Here is a 19,046-nt window from a genome sequence, read left to right as displayed (position 1 = left end):
GGATATACCAAAAATGTCTAAAATGGGAATACCTCTTTAAAATATTCTCCAAATTATGTTCAATGTGAACCCTTGTTTTGTATAGTTCCCTCTGTGACAGACGGGAGTCGCAGTATTCCATGAGTTAATTGCAAAGGTTAATTCCATTTTGCTTTTATTCAACATATACAAGTTATTGCTGAGCATCAATAGAATAAATCATTATTTGTGGGGCAAGACTTGAGAAAGTTGCTATTAATAATTCACAAACTTCACAAAATAGTCGAAATGAAGATTGTGTGCTGATTGCAGGATAAGAGACGCTCGTCCCGCGTCCCCTTCACTTACAGAGCACAATCCCAGTGTGTCGGACGTCTGTCTGAGGAATACGTCTCGGCTTGATTGCAGAAAAATTCCACAAGGACGGATAATAGGAAACTTACCTGTATAGGAGGTATCTCTAGAAGCCTGATTTTTCTATGTTCTGATCAGTGTTTAATCAGCAAGATTTATTTTTTTCCAGATACTTAATGGAATGATAGGAAATCATGTGATTATAGAGTGGCCATAAATAAATAAAGACACATGGGAACAAAATGCTAAGGGGGGCAGGGCATGTGTCCCGGGTACCAGGGGGTCTGCCAATACGCCACTCTGCCTCGGCCAGGGTAGTTAAAACTCTGCCACAATGATCCTTTTCTGTTTGAGATAAAGTTTATATGCAGGTAGTAAAACTGCCATATACTTTTTTAAAGAGACACTTTGGTAAAATCACTGACGCCCCACTCAATTTTTTTAAGTCTGAACTGCCTGCTAAGCCGTGCAAATAAGTGTGGGTCACTGCTTAGCAACAGGGGTCACGGTTAAGGGGTGCCGCTACAGGGTCTTCATACTCTTAAGACCCAGTAGAAGGACCAGTGCGCCGAGATACACTCCACCAGAACTGCCACAAGATTGAATTCTGTATTTCTCCATATGATTTCTGGGATTTCAAATAAATTTAGAATTTATAGTTAGAAAAATCTGGTACTGCAGCCTAAGATGGGGGTTGATTGCTGTGCTGCCAAGTAGTCCTCTGCAAGTAAACTCCAAATACAGCTTAGAACTGACGAGTTGTGTTGTGTCTGACAGTCTGGGTGCTAGGGATACACTGCTTAACAACCACAGTCTTCTCAGTGGGGTTACCAGGCAGTGCATCCCTAGTAACTAGTCTGTTTTGGATTATTCAGGTCTTCAGCTCAAGGCAGAATTAAAACTGAATTGAATGCAGAAACTCGACAAGAAGGCTCGACATGACATACTTTACCTTTCTCTATTTCTTAGATGTTTCACTACAACCAGGATCATTTTCTTCCCTACAGCAAAATCATTCTGATTGTTTTACATGCCCATATAGAAAATGGTGAGCCCAATTACCACGAACATTGAGCGTCACCTTGATAATGTCCTTCACAGGCAAAGGTGTTTTAAAGTAGAACAGATTTGTCACAATTATAAGACCACAGAGTCACAACCGACACTTACATAGTCTAGTGACCTACACAATATATGTAATCAATATACGAATATATACATTGTACTTACCTTTAAATCATATTTTCTATACACAGAAAGTCGATGGCTAAAAACGTTCCTTGTGACAATCATATACGTCTCTACACCATCCACATTTAGTCGATACATTCCCAAAAATTGTGGGAGAAGAGTGTTTCCATGGCATTCCACAATAAACTAAGTACAAAACACAAGAATAAAAATTATAACGAAGTCTAAAACACAAAACATTACTTTTAAGGCATTTTACCAAAAGACAACTTAAAATTTGTCTGTTTTATTAAATTTATGTTAAAACCGTGCTCAAAGTTTAAAGAATACACAATGGAATTTATTAAGATGTTCGAGAGGCCAAAAAACGTAACAAAGCAAGGTCCAATTTGCACTAAAGGGCAATGAAAATGTCTTCCTGACCTCTAGTGGAGTTCAGACTGGATGAACTTGTAAATACATTGCTTTACTTATCTTATACTATAGTCCAGAGCTGCATTCACAATTCTGCTAGTTGTCATTAGAAACAGTCGACAAGCTTGTTGTCAGACACGCCCCCTAACAGCTTAGGTGAGCTCCTTGGCTCTGAAGATCGCAGAATTGTCATCTCTGGAGTAGAATACAGACTGTAACTCAGGATCATATTGAAAGTTAAGCTCCGGAATTGGGTCTTTCACATAATATTACGTACACAAAATAGTTTAATATATACTTATTATAATTTTTGATTGACCACTCCCCACTACATGTACGGATACTGCTTAGAATATTTAGCAACACAAGTCCTGACAACTGGACTTGCACCCTTTTTCTCAAGAGCTGAATTCATTAGTATTGTAAATACATAATAGTACTTTACAAGCGGAGCTCCCCTTTAAACTGCATATAATATATCAAGCAATTAAGCACACATAAAACACGTGTTAAACCTTTAGCGTGATGAACGACCTCTGGCGTGCTCCGGTCTGTTTTTATCATATTAGTGCAGGCAGCAGATGATGAACTCAGCACATTTTCCATCCTAAATGCGCTCAGTGGGGGCTCTGAGAGTTTATTAAGCGCGGACGACTTTCCACTGCACAGACCTGCACACAATAAGCTTAGCTGCTCTGAATATATAGATGCCTTTTACATACATTATTTATATCTCAAGAGAACATTGTCCAAGCCCATGAAACAAATGACTACTTCTGAACTGAAAGAATTACAATGTTTTCTCAAAATCCAGGTTACTGCAGATACAGGAAAGGGATTTACATCTATCCGGATACATGTTTCAAGGCATAAACGAATGCAACTCCATGGACTGAGGAAGAGATTGTTAAATTCAACTAGATTTTATAAATCCCGAAGTCTTGCTCCGGTCTCACTTTCCCAAGTCTAATTCCAGATTCATAAATCCCCAAGTAGTTTGTTCCGGTATTTTAGCAGAATTATTGTAACTTCCCATTTATAGCTTAGTCCCAGAGTATATTAGATAGTCCATTAAACACCACCATTTTAGTTAGAGGCTTTTGCAGTCTTTTTTTTTTTTTCCAATCAAAAATTAAGTAGCTTTGGAAATAGTCTTCATTAAAAATCTCTTATTGTTTTCTGTCCACAGCTCCGGTGAAGACCTATGCGTCTCCATGGTAACAGACTACAAAAAAAAAACAACCTGTGTAGTCTGTGTCTGCAGTCATACTCTCTTCCCCTGTTCCCTACTTCTTTTTAAATGTATGTTAGCAAGAAGTAGTGGAAAGATGGAAGTAGTATGACTGCAGGCTACACACTCTTTGTATTCTGTTACCATGGAGATGCATAGGTCTGCACAAGAGGTGGTGACACTAAACGGTAGGAGATTTTTAATTAGGATCATTTACAAAGTTTCTTCAATTTTTGTTTCAGATGCATGGAGACAATAAAAAAAGAATGATTGTGAATGTGTACCGACCCTTTAAAGGGATTATACAGTATTAGATAAGCATGGATGCCTTTTTTAAAAAAAAAAAAAATAGTTCAACACCTGTTTACAGATTGTGTGTGAGATTGTGGCTCATACGTATTAACTTCAATGGAGCGGAGCTGCAATACCGGACACAACCCAAGTAGCCATGTTTCTCTAATCCTGTACAACTCATTTGAGTATTAGTAGCCTACATGCAAGAGAGAGGGTACCATAGCACAGATCAAACCTGGCCCCAATTTTGTTGCTGGTTTTTGCAAGGCCTGGTTATAGTTTTTCCCCTTCCCATGACCCTTGGGCCAATAATCTACCCCCTTGTTTGTTAACAATGCAGTTCCTCTGTAGAAGCGAATTCTGCATAAATACTTGTCACCTGAGGGAATGGGACCAACAATAGTTGTCACACGGCCTGCCTCTATGGTACGTACACGCTTGCAAATTATTTATTTCCCTACTTTAGTTCTCAGCTCTAGCCCAGCTGACCCAAAATGTTCCTATTAACTTAACCTATGACTATCTAAAGATAAAATGACAACAAGTCAACAAAGTGAGTCTTTATGAAAACATATGACAGGGGCGTAGCTAGGGGGGGGCAACTAGGATGTAAAGAAGGGGGCGCCGCTGGTAACGCTGCCGCTTAACACTACAGCTGATCGCTTCTGCAGCCGTCCGGCATACAGGGCGCCTATCAGCAGCGATCAGCGGTTTTGATACGGCTGCTCTGTGGCGGTTCCAACCTCTCGGGGCCCACTGCTGCTACTGGGTCCGCGCCGGCCGGAACATTACATTTATGGACGGACGGCATGGGACCCCTCATGCCCCGTGGCGTCACTAGGCTACAGGCCACTTTGTCCCAGCATCTTATAGGCTGCAGGCCTAGAGTCCCAGCGCAGACCTGCATGATGACTTCACTCGATCACGCCGGCCTACGCAAGGGTCCAGCCTTGGCGTGGCGCAGGGAGCGGGGCTAGGTAAGTAATTTTTGTTTCTACACGGGGGGGGGGGGGGGCTGTGTTGGACCATCTACAAGGAGGGGGTGGTACCATCTGCAAGGGAGGCTGTGTGGCACCATCTACATTGGGGGCTGTGTAGCACCATCTACAAGTGGGGGCGGCGTGGCAACATCTAGAGGGGGCTGTGTGTGGCGCTACCTATAGGGGGCTGTGTGCGGCCTTTCTAATTTATTTTCTTTTAATTTATTGTTATATAACTATATTGCTTGTAAAATGTAAAACTGGTTTTATGCTCAAGTTACATAAAAAAAAAGTGAAAAAAAAATTACACCTCATTGATTGGCAGAGGAAGCAAACATGTCGAGGGGGAAGGAGATGTCGGGAAAGAAGTGGGGGGGCTGGGGGCAATCTGAATCTTTGCCCCGGGTGCAGGAAAACCTGGCTACGCCTCTACATATGACTGGTAAGTGGTGATTTTAAGATGATCCTTGACATTTGCTAATACAATGAACCCCTCCCCCCAAAAAAAACAACAAAAGATACATTTTTGCTATTAACACAGTAACATATACTCTCCAAATATAACCTGACATATCTCTACAGCTAAAGTATCATTTTATAGTAAATATTGTATAATATATGGACGACAACAAAGACGCATCCGTGTAGTAGGCTCTTCATACCCCGGCCTCTAAACATAACAAGGGGCTTTAACATCTGCACAGATAGTCCTGCATGCATGAAAAAAATCTATGTGATATGGGATGTCTCAAGGGAAGTGTTGATGGTTATTTGGTAAATGAATCTAAAACCTGTTTGGATGCCGCCAATAATAGCATTAATATGGCTATTAAATTTCAAACGTCCAGAATTAGATACAGGAATGATTTATAAGGACGTCAACTATAGACCTAGTAGAGCGGACATTATCAACGCAGGAGAGCTACATTTTTTTCAATTATCTTATATCACAATGTAAACTTACAGCGTTCTCTGCAAAAAAAAAAAAAGTAAGCAGTTATATGACAATCTCCGCTCTGCTACGTCTGTATCCCACAGGAGGTATATATTTGCATCAGCTGGACGAAGATAGCAAGAAAATAGGTTGAACTTGTGTCAGTTTCGATCCTGTTAACTAATCAATAAGTTCTATATAATCATTTGTGCAACACCTTCTAATTTTGTATGATTTTCCAAAGCCATGTGCTATCCTGGTCTGGCACCAAGTGTATGTGGGAAATTGGCAAACACCCCAATCTTGGCATTAAAAGTGTAAATTATATTTACCCAGATGCCCACTTACCCAGCAAGCCCAGAGAGACATGGCATTAACCCGAGATTATCTCTTCTACGATTAAATCCCCTAACAAGTGTTTCCCAGGGTTGGAAATGCGAATATCGCACATAGTGAATTTCCAAAAGCTGCTGACTTCACAAGTGTGCCAAGATATAAGACTATATTGATTGACTTTTGTCTTTGGTTACAAAGTCCGTCAGTAAAGCCCTTACTTTCTACAGTGCCAACTTTTGTAACATTTCTATCTCTGAGCAGCAATACAATACACCTCAATAGTATTGGCCATACATTTCTCCTGCAGTCACGAAGAAGTATTGAATACCGGCAATTTAAATAAATGGCCAACCATGTAATACAAGAACTGGGACGGGTCCACCAGACCGAGAGCCACTGTTTGTAGAAGTACTACGCGGTCTAATAATGGGGGTTCAAAGCAGATTATCCACCTCTATGATGTCCATATCCCCTAATAGGTCATATGGAAAGGGGTTGTCATTGTGAGGCAACCCCTTTAATTGCAATGGAAAATGAGAGGATGTGATTAGAAATTAGTCCCAGTTAGCTGCAGACAAGCACTTCTTTTTTAGTCGGTGCAGCATATCCTGCAACAATGACTCATATTCCTGGAAACATCCTGGATTTACCTGGTGGTATTTCTTTAGTATATTGTGCATCTCAGCCACGTCTTCACTGGTAATAGTTTTGATAATATACCTCTTGTCACAAGAAGTGTGAAACCTTGCTCCACTGCGAGCCTGGGAGTCATTAGCCAAAGGGGCACATCTTGTCAAGGAGTTCTGTAAATGAAAAGAAATAATGACTTAAAAAACAGCACGATATACTGAAAAACACAAATAAAACTATAATGTAATTATGCTCATCGACGTTGAGGATGAAAGGGGTTCCCCAGGATTTTTTTTTTTCATTTAGACTTTCATTAAGAATAAGAGGACTTTTCAATCAATTTTCAAGAAAGCCCAGTTATTCTTTATTTATATATATATAATAGCTAAATAAAAAAATATTCTGGAGAACTCCTAACGACGACATCTGCTGTGGAAGTTATCCCATCCCCCATTTATCCACTGCATGAAGGGTTATCCTTCAAGTGGTCCATACACCAAAATATGTTGAATGTTTGGGATGTTAAAATCCCAAAAGCAATAAGATTAACAGATTTTTTGGGATTATCTGTGTTCCTTTTTATTTATAAAATTAACCAGATTCAAGTTGATATAGTCTACGTAATTTCTACACTTGGTACCAAGAGTACGCAAATTTTTTTGCCACTAATCCTACAAGGTGTCTCATGACTAAACAGGCTTTTGGGTTTATTTTTTACAATTGGGTTATTGAGGTTTCCAGACATTGGGGCACCGGAGTATAGGAATTCTACTGGAATAAGAAGAGAAATGTGACCTTCACCATAACATTGTTGTGGATAAAACAAAGAAATCCTGGACAAATCCATCTGGGTGACAATGGCCCTTGCTAAAAGAGGTATTTTAGCCCCAAACATTTATCATCTGTCCACTGAACAGCTGATAAATGTAAGATCGATTGACTGATGGGGCCCCAAAACGATCACTAGGACGGTCAGATCCCTACTGATCTAACAATTATCACCTATTCAATGTCTGTGGCTGGAATACCACTTTAACTCTCTGAAAATCCATGGATTGAGCGGAGATTATGGATAAATCTAAAGGTTAATCTAATGATTTTGAGATTATCTATATAAATCTATAAAACCCCTCTTATGATGACTGTTATTGTACATGCTAAAGTCTTAATACAATTTTGCAGCTGCCATAAATCAAATATACAAATGACTCACATTAATATAAATAGATGTCTCTCATAAAAATAATTAAAAAAAGGACACACAAATACATTTCGGATTTCAATAATAAAATATTTATTAAGACAAACCAGGCAACCTGCGGCTTATAAGATGTTGGGAGCTGTAGTTGACAAACAATTAAATAAAAATTTTTTTTGGGGGAGACAACGAACTAAAATTCACTAAAATAAATCTGGTCTAGATTAGGCATTTTCTTCCCAAAGAGGTGGAGTTATGGAGAGTTGTCACTGTATATATTGCAAAAATTCTAATACTAATGTGATACATTTTTATAATTCATTATTGGATTTAAAATTTCTCAAATTCAAAATGTAGGGAAGATCAATCACAATACGTGTGATCATTTCAATTCTTAAACCAAATATTTAGCAAAAAATAAAAACTGCAAGCCGTAATGCAAACCACAGACTACAAACAATTGATCCTGAACGACTTTTTTTTTGGGCAAAAGTTTTAGATTTTTTATTATTTTTTTTGCAATCTCTGAATACTAAAAAATAAAAATGTTATGAAATTCGCAAAGCAGATCCAACATTCAATAAAAATTGTAAAGTTGTAACAGCCTAAGGGTATATTCTCACGGTTTATTTTTAGACGTTTTTCAGGCCGTAAACGCCCTAAAAACGGCTGAAAAAATGGAAGCTGAACTCTTCCAAATATCTGCTCATTGATTTCAGTGGGAAAACCGCTGTTTTGTTCCAACGGGGTGTTTTTTTACACGGCCATTCATAAAAACGGCGCTTAAAAAAACGCCCTGTAAAAAGAAGTGCATGTCATTTCTTGAGCTGTTTTTGGAGCCATTTTTCATTGTCTCAATAGAAAAACCGCTCCAAAAACGTCCGTAAAAAACGCATCAAAAAAAGCTTGATGCTTTAAAAACGGCTGAAAACAGCTCTGTATTTTATATCCGTTTTTAGTTTGCCGTGTGAACATACCTTAAAGAGGCTCTGTCACCAGATTTTGCAGCCCCTATCTGATATTGCAGCAGATCGGCGCTGCAATGTAGATTACAGTAACGTTTTTATTTTTAAAAAACGAGCATTTTTGGCCAAGTTATAACCATTTTTGTAGTTATGCAAATGAGGCTTGCAAAAGTACAACTGGGCGTGTTTAAAAGTAAAAGTCCAAGTGGGCGTGTATTATGTGCGTACATCGGGGCGTTTTTAATACTTTTACTAGCTGGGCGTTCTGATGAGAAGTATCATCCACTTCTCTTCAGAACGCCCAGCTTCTGGCAGATCACGCTGTGACGTCACTCACAGGTCCTGCATCGTGTCAGACGAGCGAGGACACACCGGCACCAGAGGCTACAGTTGATTCTGCAGCAGCATCAGCGTTTGCAGGTAAGTAGCTACATCGACTTACCTGCTAACGCCGATGCTGCTGCAGAATCAACTGAAGCCTCTGGTGCCGATGTGTCCGACACGATGCAGGACCTGTGAGTGACGTCACAGCGTGATCTCTGGAGAACACGGCTGTGTCTGCACTGCCAGAAGCTGGGCATTCTGAAGAGAAGTGGTTGATACTTCTCATCAGAACGCCCAGCTAGAAAAAGTAGTAAAAACGCCCCGATGTACGCACATAATACACGCCCACTTGGACTTTTACTTTTAAACACACCCACTTGGACTTTTGCAAGCCTCATTTGCATAACTACAAAAATGGTCATAACTTGGCCAAAAATGCTCGTTTTTTAAAAATAAAAACGTCACTGTAATCTACATTGCAGCGCCTATCTGCTGCAATAGGAGATAGGGGTTGCAAAATCTGGTGACAGAGCCTCTTTAATTCTCTCTTTCCTGAATGATTTAAAAAAATCCAATAAACATATTTTTAATTAGTAAATTAATATTTAAAAGGAACGCACCAGAAAATTATTACCCCACAAAAAAAAACAACCTGATACTCTGTTATTCCTAGTGCAGGGCCATGACTTCTCTTTGGTGTTCTTAGAATGCATGTGTCACGCTCCGCCCCCTCAGGCCCTGGACTAGCCATAACACAGTATCCGATTTTCCTGGAGTGTCCCTTTAATTTAATAGAATATCTTTTTTTACTCAGTCGTCTTCACACATGCATTATTTTTTGTTCAATAACCATTCAAAAACTGGAACATTATTTACTGAAAAATTCCTAAATTCTTTTGTCTCCAGTTTACAGCAACCGATAAATCCATGGCATATGATGACTATACATGCTACAATTCCAAAAAATAATAGTTATGATATTTAGATAGATCGGTGATCGGCACAGTGTATGTATTTTCCTGTAATGTACAGTTGTATAAGCAACATCTCATATTATTATTTTGCACCAGTTAATCTCCCTCTAGCCATTACTTGCTTCGCGTTTGACCATTTCCGTATACGAGACGCTAGGTTTATTTACTTACACAGCTGTATTATCAGACTCATACATATTCATAAGCTGCTACATTTCATACAGTCTACTGTGCAGCGTCAAGCCAGATGTGCGGACTGATCTTATTGGGGACAGCAGCGAGTGACCAGAAAGTACTTGTCCTATGATGTCCACCAGGTGGCAGGTGAGTCCATAATCCACAGAAGAAGATGAAAGCAGGAATCCAGTGCCAGATAAATGCACAGGTCAAGTTACACTTCAGTAAGATTAAAGCAAATAGATATAAAGAATTTTCTGGATTCTATGTAGATGATGCTGAACATACGAGGTAGTCAGAGGCCACAAGCCTTTTCAATCTCGTATGATAGTTGCAATAAATGACCCTGAAATAAACATTTTCAACTTCAAAGTCAAGGTCTGGAACCAGTGACATCTGATCTCACTAGACAGGGGGGGGGGGGGGGTTACAGATTCCATAGACACATGGGTAATGTGGCCAAAAGAGCGGACAATGAGATCAATCAGGTCTATTTAACGGGAATTGTGGGTTTTTCACAGGTCACGGTGAATGACCTCCATATTGAGAAGAGCTCGGGTACTTTGAAGAGAAAAGGAGCAACTTCAATGTATGTAACAATTTTTTTTATGAAACAATGAATTCATCTCTTCACACTTTGTCTTCATCTTCCCTGTCCACTCACATGTAACCGACTACCATTAGCCGAGTACAAAACCGCGTGGAAGCTTGCGGGAAGTAGGCGAGAAGTTTATATGGCTGCTGGCACTGCCATGCTAGTTCTTACAGGGGAAGAACTGCGGCTGACTGTTATGGGGGACATTCTGGCTAGCTGTGTTATGGGGAACAGGGCAAATGGCTATGTTATGGGGGAACATTGTGGCTGGCTATATGGTGGGGGTACACTGTGACTGGTTATGTTATGGGGACATTGTAACTGGCTGTATTATGGGGAACATTGCGGCTGGCTCTGTTATGGTGGAACACTGCGGCTGGATTTGTTATGGGGCACACTGTGACTATGTTATGGGGGCACATTGTTGCTGGTAATGTTGTGAGGAAACACCGTGGCTGGCTATATTATGGAGGAACAATTTGTCTGGCTATGTATTGGAGAAACACTGTGGCAGGGCCGGCTCCAGCGTTATGTGGGCCCTTGTGCGATAGAGACACTACAAACCCCTCTATGCCTCAATTTCTTTTACAAATCCAGTATGCCATACAAGAATAATGCTGCCAGTGTTCACACATGGTGCTTTTGTTGCTTTTTTTGTGTGTGTTTTTTGTAAAAATGACCTTAGCATATTTTCCTTTTCTTATTTTTCTATTATTTTTACCAAACAACACAAAAAAATGGTGCAAAAACGGCATCTGTGGCTCTGTAATGGTGAAAGATTATGGTTGGCTCTGTTATGTGTGAGCACTGTGGCTGGATCTGTTATGTGTGAGCACTGTGGCTGGATCTGTTATGGGGGAACATCGTGGCTGGATCGGATAGGTTCAAGGATCACATCTGTGTGCCCCATCACGGAGCAGGTTGACGATCACTGCTCTAAATGATAAATTCTATGGCCTTCTAAGCTAAACTAAAAATCTTACATGACGGAGTTACAGTCTGAATCATATGTTATTATTACACAACATCAATTATTAAATGTGGTTATTGCCGATAATCAATCTGGATAGTTTGGAACGGCTCGAGGTGAATAAAATATAAATAGTATAATTCATCTGAGACTGGAGATACAGCAGCTATGGAGCATTAAGCACAAAAGAAACGTCTCAATAAATCGCTGTATGATGTATATTATGTATATTATATGACTCCTGTGCATAATTGTAGCACAAATCCTAACCTAAACATGCGCAAGGAACGGTTTACCGAACAGATAAATCCAGGGAATGCAGTAAAAAAAAGTATTATGTACTGGTAATACACTGATCGGAGCATTTATTTTAGGATTTATTTGTTACTTATATAGCGCCAACATATTCCGCAGCGCTGTACAGAAGCTATCCTCACTTGCTGTTCCCAGTGAAGCTCACAATCTCCCTATCTGTATATTAAAGGGGTTGTCCGGCCACTGGACTGTTTTTCATAATGATGGCCTAGCCACAGGAAAGGTCATCAGTATATGATCGGTGGAAGTCCGACACCCGCATCAATCAGCTGCTCCGGCTACAGGATGTCCGTGCCGGGAAGCAGTTGGCTCCGGTCACAGTATAGCAGCTCGGCCACTATAATTTGACCGGAGCCAACTGTTTCCGGCACTGAACACTGCATAACATACAGTGCCCGGAGGCAGCTGATCGGTGCGGGGTGCTGATGTTGGACCCCCACCGATCATATACTAATGACCTATCCTGTGGATAGGTCATCAGTATGAAAATCAGGCCCCATTGCCGGACAACCAATTTAAGGATGAGTTCACATCAGCGTTTGCTTTCCGTTGATGGGTTTCGTTGGAATTTTCCTTTGGAGGAACCCATCAACGGAAAGGCGAATGAAAACCATAGCTTCCGTTTGCATTACCATTGATATATTTTTTTTATGCACTGCGCTATTATTTCCGCTGAAAAAACTGAACCGTTACGGAAGGGAGACAAACGGAAACCATTAGCAACGGAAGTATTACCATTGAAATCAATGGTAATGCAAATGGAAACTATGGTTTCCGTTTGCCTTTCCGTTGACGGGTTCCTCCAACGGAAAGCTCAGACGAAACCCATCAACGGAAACCGAACGCTGATGTGAACAGGCCCTAAGGCTAGATTCACAGATTGTATATTTGTTGTGGATTTCGATACAGATTTTTGAGCCAAAGTCAGAAGTAGATCCAAGCAGAATTAGAAGTAAGAGTTCTTCTTTTATATTTCCCGTTACTATTAAAAACCACTGCCGCATAAAAATCTGCAACAAATACGAGATGTGTGAATACAGTTCTAAGAGGACCGGTCACCTCTCCTGACGTGTATTTTAGTAAATACTTGTATTCCTCATAAAATAATAATATGCTGGTAATATTTTCAATGTTATGCCGTTCCTCTGTTATTCATCCTGAAAATGAACTAATAAATTGTCAACTGGGTGCTACCATTCCTCTTGTCAATAGCGTAAATGAATGCACTGGTTGCACATTATCAGACGGTGTAGGGATACATCCAAATGACAATGGGAATGTTAACACTCAGTAGTCAGTTTACTCACACATTCCAGGAGGAATAACGGAGGAACGGCACAAAGTTCTAAGAAAAAAAAGCTCAAGAATTGTATTTTACTAAAACAGAAATGTCAGGAGAGCGAACATGTCCTCTTTAAGACATCATATAGGAATAAGAAGATTAGCCCATAACCTTGAAAGCTGTCAAGTATATATATATGTATACGCACAAATTATTTTTTTTCTAGTATAGTATACAGTGAGATTTTTGTCTTGGTGCCACTAGTAAAAATATTTTGAAAGAAAATAAAAAAACAAAAAAAAGGCAGAGAAACGATGTCAATAATCTTTTCCCTCGTTACATTCTTTACCTACGAGCAGACAGCAGATGAATACAAGTGGTAAGTGGTTTTCTTAGTATCAGTCTGGCAGACTCTAGGGGATTACAGGCAACGTAATAACACAAGGGAATAACCAATTAAAGACTCTTGCTCTTCTTGGGAACAACATACATCAAGTGACATTGCCGCCAAGAAGAAACATGCGAGACGTCTTAGCTTCACAATAGGAACATGTGGGATACTTGACGTAATAATAGACATTGAGGGGCTTATTTATCAACAATAGTGCCGAGACAAATGGGTCATTTGGAATTGTAACTAGATTCTAATTTGTTGCTATGGAAAAAATAGACAAATTCATTCCATAGACAGTGGAAATGTTTGGCCCTTGTTACCAGGAGTGGACTGAGAATGGTCTGGGCCCCCGGATCATATAGGTCATGGCTCTTTACCAACCATCATAGTCTTATTTCTTGCATTTTTATCCTTTTTACAGCACAGGACCTGCACTAAAACTGTAATTACTGGTGTATGTGACTAAGGGGAAATGGGCCCATTCTGGCCAGTGGCCCTTTAGAATTGCTCTAATGCCCGAATGGTCAGTCCACCCCTGCCTCAGGTTGGTTTTACGCGGGCAGATTTGCCGGTAAACAAGCGCCGATTGAAGATAGAGCACGTAGATCAGCACTTGTTTATCTCCATTTACATGAACCAATCATGCAACACATCCATAGTTTACACAGGGAGATGTGGTGCCGAGAACGATTACGCTTAGGGCCCTTTTACACCGGCCAATTATCTGTCAAATGAGCGTTCACAAAACCCTCGTTCATCGGCTGATTGTATAGTTTAGGTAGCATAAATTATTACCGTTGTCGGCAAAACAAGATGTGCTGCCGACATGATGGATATGTTCGTAGTAACGAGCGCTCATCCCCATACATATCCTCTGTTGATACATGACAGATGAGGCCGAAAAAATAATGTGTATTATATAATATTTGTACCACGCACAGTAATAAGTGTAAAAAGAGCACGTGTGATAACATCCCCTCTCGACCAGTCTATGCATTACACATATTTTTAACATGCACATTTCTAAATGCCAAGCGACCTACAGCAAAAAAAATAAAAAATATAAAAAAAATGGGACATATAAAATTTAATATCTACAAAAAAAGGGAGAGGCAACCGTGATCAAATATAATATTTACCAGCCAGATCCATAGAAATATTGAACAAAACATTTGCCCCCTTAGGCATAGACCACGTGGAACGCCTTACCGACAACTAAAAGGAAGACCTCAACAATGTGGTATCTGCCGCAGGGTCTACAATAAAAATAATCTATAATGTTACAGAATCATTTATAGGTTGTATAATTATAACAGGAAAGCATTGTTTATATTGGCTGCAACGTTCAACATGTAAGCACCAGCTTCCTGCTGGGCACGTACGCCAGGCGGTGAAAATAAAGCTCGGATTTAAAGGGGAAACCTATCATGATAATATCTTCTGTCGAATGACAAATGCACCTAAAAAGAACGCATTTTATAGTGACATTAAGGGATTTTCACCTTAAATAAACAAAAAACCTTTTCATATGCCACGGAGATTATAATTTGCAGTCTCCAAACCACGGCAATTACCGGTCCTAACTGTAATACAAAAAGGGGCTTCAGGAAAAATTTTGTCTAATTTTTTTTTTGCTTCTAGTCTTACAAATTATGACGGATTCCCTAAATCTTGAGTATTGTTTAGCACATTGGCCGCATTTCCCAACAGTCGTGTGTTGTTATGGGGAATACATACTATGATGCTCCCTCAGACTGGTGGACCGCTCATCTGGTGCACCAATCTTCGTACAGCATTTAGGCTTCTATACGTACCGAAAATGCTTTATCATACTCAGATAACTCTTAAACGAAACGAACATTTCATAAAGTCATTTTTACAACCGTGAAACCTGTAAATTTGAATGTGACTTCATCCCTTGTGTAACACGCAGGTGCAGAAACATTGCGTTGGCTTCATTCTTGTTTTTTTTTTTTAAACATAAATTTTTATTGCATATTTACTATAACAAAGAGACATATTCATGTACAATACACAAAAGAATTCCAAAATCACTATAGTTATACGTTGGTAACAGTATAATGTACAATCAGAAAGCTGCTACATCAGGGTATGTTCACATGGGCTATTTTCTGCCATTTCTGGGGCCGTTGATTTCAATGGGAAATACAGCGTTCTGTTCCGACGGGAATTGCGGTACAGAAGGGGGGGGGGGTTGCAGACATTATATATTCAGACCATATTGCCCAATGTGTCTGAAATTTGTCATATGCATTCAAACAAACAGCTATCTTCTCCATAATATAGTCGAACTGAACCGAGTTAGATAGCTCCGCTAAAGTAATGGGATCAAGGGATCTCCAGGATCTAGATATGTACAGTCGAGCCGCCATAATGACATGACCGACAATGTACCAGAGTTCTTTAGGGATATCAGCAAGACCAATAAAACATAGTGCCAGTGCGGGGGATGGGGAAAAAGTGAACTTGAAACCAGAAGAGAGAAATGTGAATACTGATTTCCAAAAATTAAAATACCAAAAGGACAATTCCACCACACATGCATATAATTACCAATCGTGCCGCATCCTCTCCAACAAGGAGGAGAGTAAGTAGCATTAAACTTGGCAATTTGGGAAGGAGTTCTGGGCCATCTGAGTAATATTTTTTTGCGCAGTTCCTCTATGGCTATCACCCCTGGAGATTCTGGAAACCCAGTGTCTGGCAGTATACCACTCTTTCAACGGAATATCCAATTGCAAATCCGCTTCCCACTTTAGCAAGTACCCTGGCTCGATCAATGCCTGAGATCTGGAGACCCCAGAATAAAGCAAAGAGATCCCTTTAGATTTCGGCGATGCCGGAGTAAAATTCCGTATATGCGCTAATAGGGAATACCTCAAATATGGGGAATTTGAAAATATTTGTACAGGTCATGTTTGGGGAGACTGTATTTATTCACCAATGTATTAAAGGGTAGTAATGTATTGCCATCATAAAGGGAGTCCATTGGCTTCATTCTTGAACATGAAAAAAAAAAATGCGGTCTTGACACTAAAATAATTGAACACTGTGGCAAATTAGAATTTAATTTCCGTTATCTGGAATTTCACGCTGTTCCATTAATTTTGGTAAAAAAAAGTCGGTTCAGTGACTTCTTAGTAAGCCAACCATTATCAACTTCTGGAAGAATTAATGTATCCCAATTGCTTTACTGCAGCAAATCAGGGATAGAAAACACATTGCAGGCTTGGGCAACCCATCAGACCAGTCCAGGTGGTGGAAATAAGGCAACCAACAAAAACTAGGTGCCAACAGCAAGTCTCTATGCACATGGACTACCTGGCATTTATAGTTTGTCCTGGCATAGAAAAAATTATTATACAGATGTGTCCTCCCTTACCTTTGAGTGAATTTGGTTAAAGACTTCAATTTCTCATGAAACAAACTCAATACAGTATCATGACATGTTAACAAAACGCTTGACTGACTGCAACTCACATCACAACCACTGGGTGGCCACACAGACACACATAATAGACATCTCGCGACAGAGTATCGTGAAATCTTTTTTCTTTTATTTTTTTCAAAGCTCATCTTGCACCACACATTTCGAGAGAAGAGAAAAAGGTAAGGAAGCATACATGTGTAATCACCCGTTATTTACATAGCGCGAACATATTGGTTATTCCTTATGGCAGGGTGAACCTGATCATTTGGACAAATAAACATTAGGATATTCTGAGGTTATTTCCATCATCGAAAATGATAGCATATTGGTAGGATACAATTGAGATCTGCCTTCCAAAAATATCTAGGCAAACTTCCTAGGGCCTTTTCAACACTAGTTATGTATCCCACAGCAATGAAGCAGATTCCAGTTGTCATTCTTCGCACTCTTTATTTATCACATTATTTGATGATACTAGATAAACTACAGAGAGTTAAGAACACCTTGAAATATTATTTCATCCAAATAGACGTAGAGGATGCCCCCTCGTCACTGTTACAGGCCTAGGTGTAAAAAATTATTTGGAAAGATCTCTGTACTGTCCAATTAGATATCTGTACATTGTAATTAGATCGCCCCTTAGCCGTTTTTTTTTACCTAAATAGCCCCGAATTTGATAACCTTTCTTGGTACTGCAATTCACACATTCTCTTAATAACCTTGGTCACCCTTCTTTGCACCCGTTCTAGTTCAGCCATGTGCTTCTTATACATAGGTGCCAAAATTTTACACAATATTCCATGTGTGGTCTGACTAGTGATTTGTATAGAGGCAAAACGATGTTCTTGTCGTGAGCATCTATGCCTCTTTTGATGCATCCCATGATTTTATTTGCCTTGGCAGCAGCTGCCTGGCACTGGCTGCTAAATTTCCACCAATATCCCGAAGTCTTTTTTTAGTGCTCCGTGCTGCTGCGGGGTGCCTTAAGGGTGGCTTCTAGGGAAAATTTAAATACCTTTGCAATACAGCATCCAATGGCAAACATTTTTTCTCACTAACTCCATGTGCCTCTGTGCAAAATTGGCAGCATGTGGAGGTGCAGTATACAATCTATAGAATTCTATAGGCATTACATTCAGGATCCATGTGACACAAACCCATTGGTTTCTGGGTGACAATAGACCCACCAAAAAAACTGCTACAGGGTCCTGGATGTCAAATTTGCCCAATTATGCAGAGACGAATACCATGTTCAAGCACTGCACCACTTATAGGGAGGTTTGCCATACAGGACTCTGAAACCAGAAAACAACCCTTATGAAAATAAAATCGGTTAATTTCGCTGATCCATATAACCGCGTTTAGTTGGAGACAATAACGACATAAATTTCGATCTGACGGTTACGCAACACTGTATTTACGGAAATTTCTGCCCGAATGTCAGGTGACATCTGTAACTCGTTTGGTCTTTGTTATTGTCCTCTAAGCTAGAAATCTATTCTGGAAAAGTGACATTTTCTTTCCTCCCGTCTGCACAATTTAAACAGGAAAAGAAACAAGTCGGAAGGATGAAGATAAAGGAATGGTGGAATTGCTGATAATTTCCATATAAACTTTATAAAAGTGTAAATTCAGAAGAGCTCTGATTTCTTGTTTCCAGCGTCCTTGGAGAATTGTCACAATTGATATCAATAACGGTTCAGTTTTGTGCTAAACAGATGACACAGAGATCAGCAGATACGCATTTAACCCTTTCGTGACAATGTCTAAATGTCATCATTTTTTTTTTTTTTTTTAAATGACACATACAGGTGTATGAGCCCTTACTGTATGACTGTACGCCTCTGAGGAATTCTCCACCACTATTAAAGCCCCTGTCCATATACCCTATTGGGGCATAGGATGTCTCTGACTCTTTATTCGCCAAAGCAAAGAACTACTGAGTAAGGGTACATTCACACAAATCGCATTAGCTGCGGATAACTCCGCAGCAAATCTGGACCCAATTTCCCAGGGAATACGTCTTGTCCCATATGACGAAGCAACCTGCGATTGGCT

General features: G+C 39.9%; 1 protein-coding gene across 4 annotated transcripts in view; it reads right to left on the bottom strand.

Moving 5' to 3' along the window:
* Positions 1-19,046, bottom strand: part of LOC142652100 (phosphatidylinositol 5-phosphate 4-kinase type-2 alpha) — a 115,871-nt gene that overhangs the window by 13,034 nt on the left and 83,791 nt on the right. For all 4 annotated transcript variants that reach the window (XM_075827560.1, XM_075827561.1, XM_075827563.1 and 1 more), the window contains 2 exons: positions 6,364-6,516; positions 1,564-1,710 (listed from right to left, as the gene is read on the bottom strand). In XM_075827560.1, the coding sequence (XP_075683675.1) occupies positions 1,564-1,710; positions 6,364-6,516 (300 nt within the window). The remainder of the gene's footprint in view (positions 1-1,563; positions 1,711-6,363; positions 6,517-19,046) is intronic.

The sequence above is a fragment of the Rhinoderma darwinii genome, chromosome 5, assembly GCF_050947455.1.
Source record: "Rhinoderma darwinii isolate aRhiDar2 chromosome 5, aRhiDar2.hap1, whole genome shotgun sequence".
In the NCBI taxonomy this organism is placed as follows: Eukaryota; Metazoa; Chordata; class Amphibia; order Anura; family Rhinodermatidae; genus Rhinoderma; species Rhinoderma darwinii.
The sequence above is the reverse complement of the archived record's forward strand: the minus strand, read 5'-3'. Positions and strand labels throughout refer to the sequence as shown.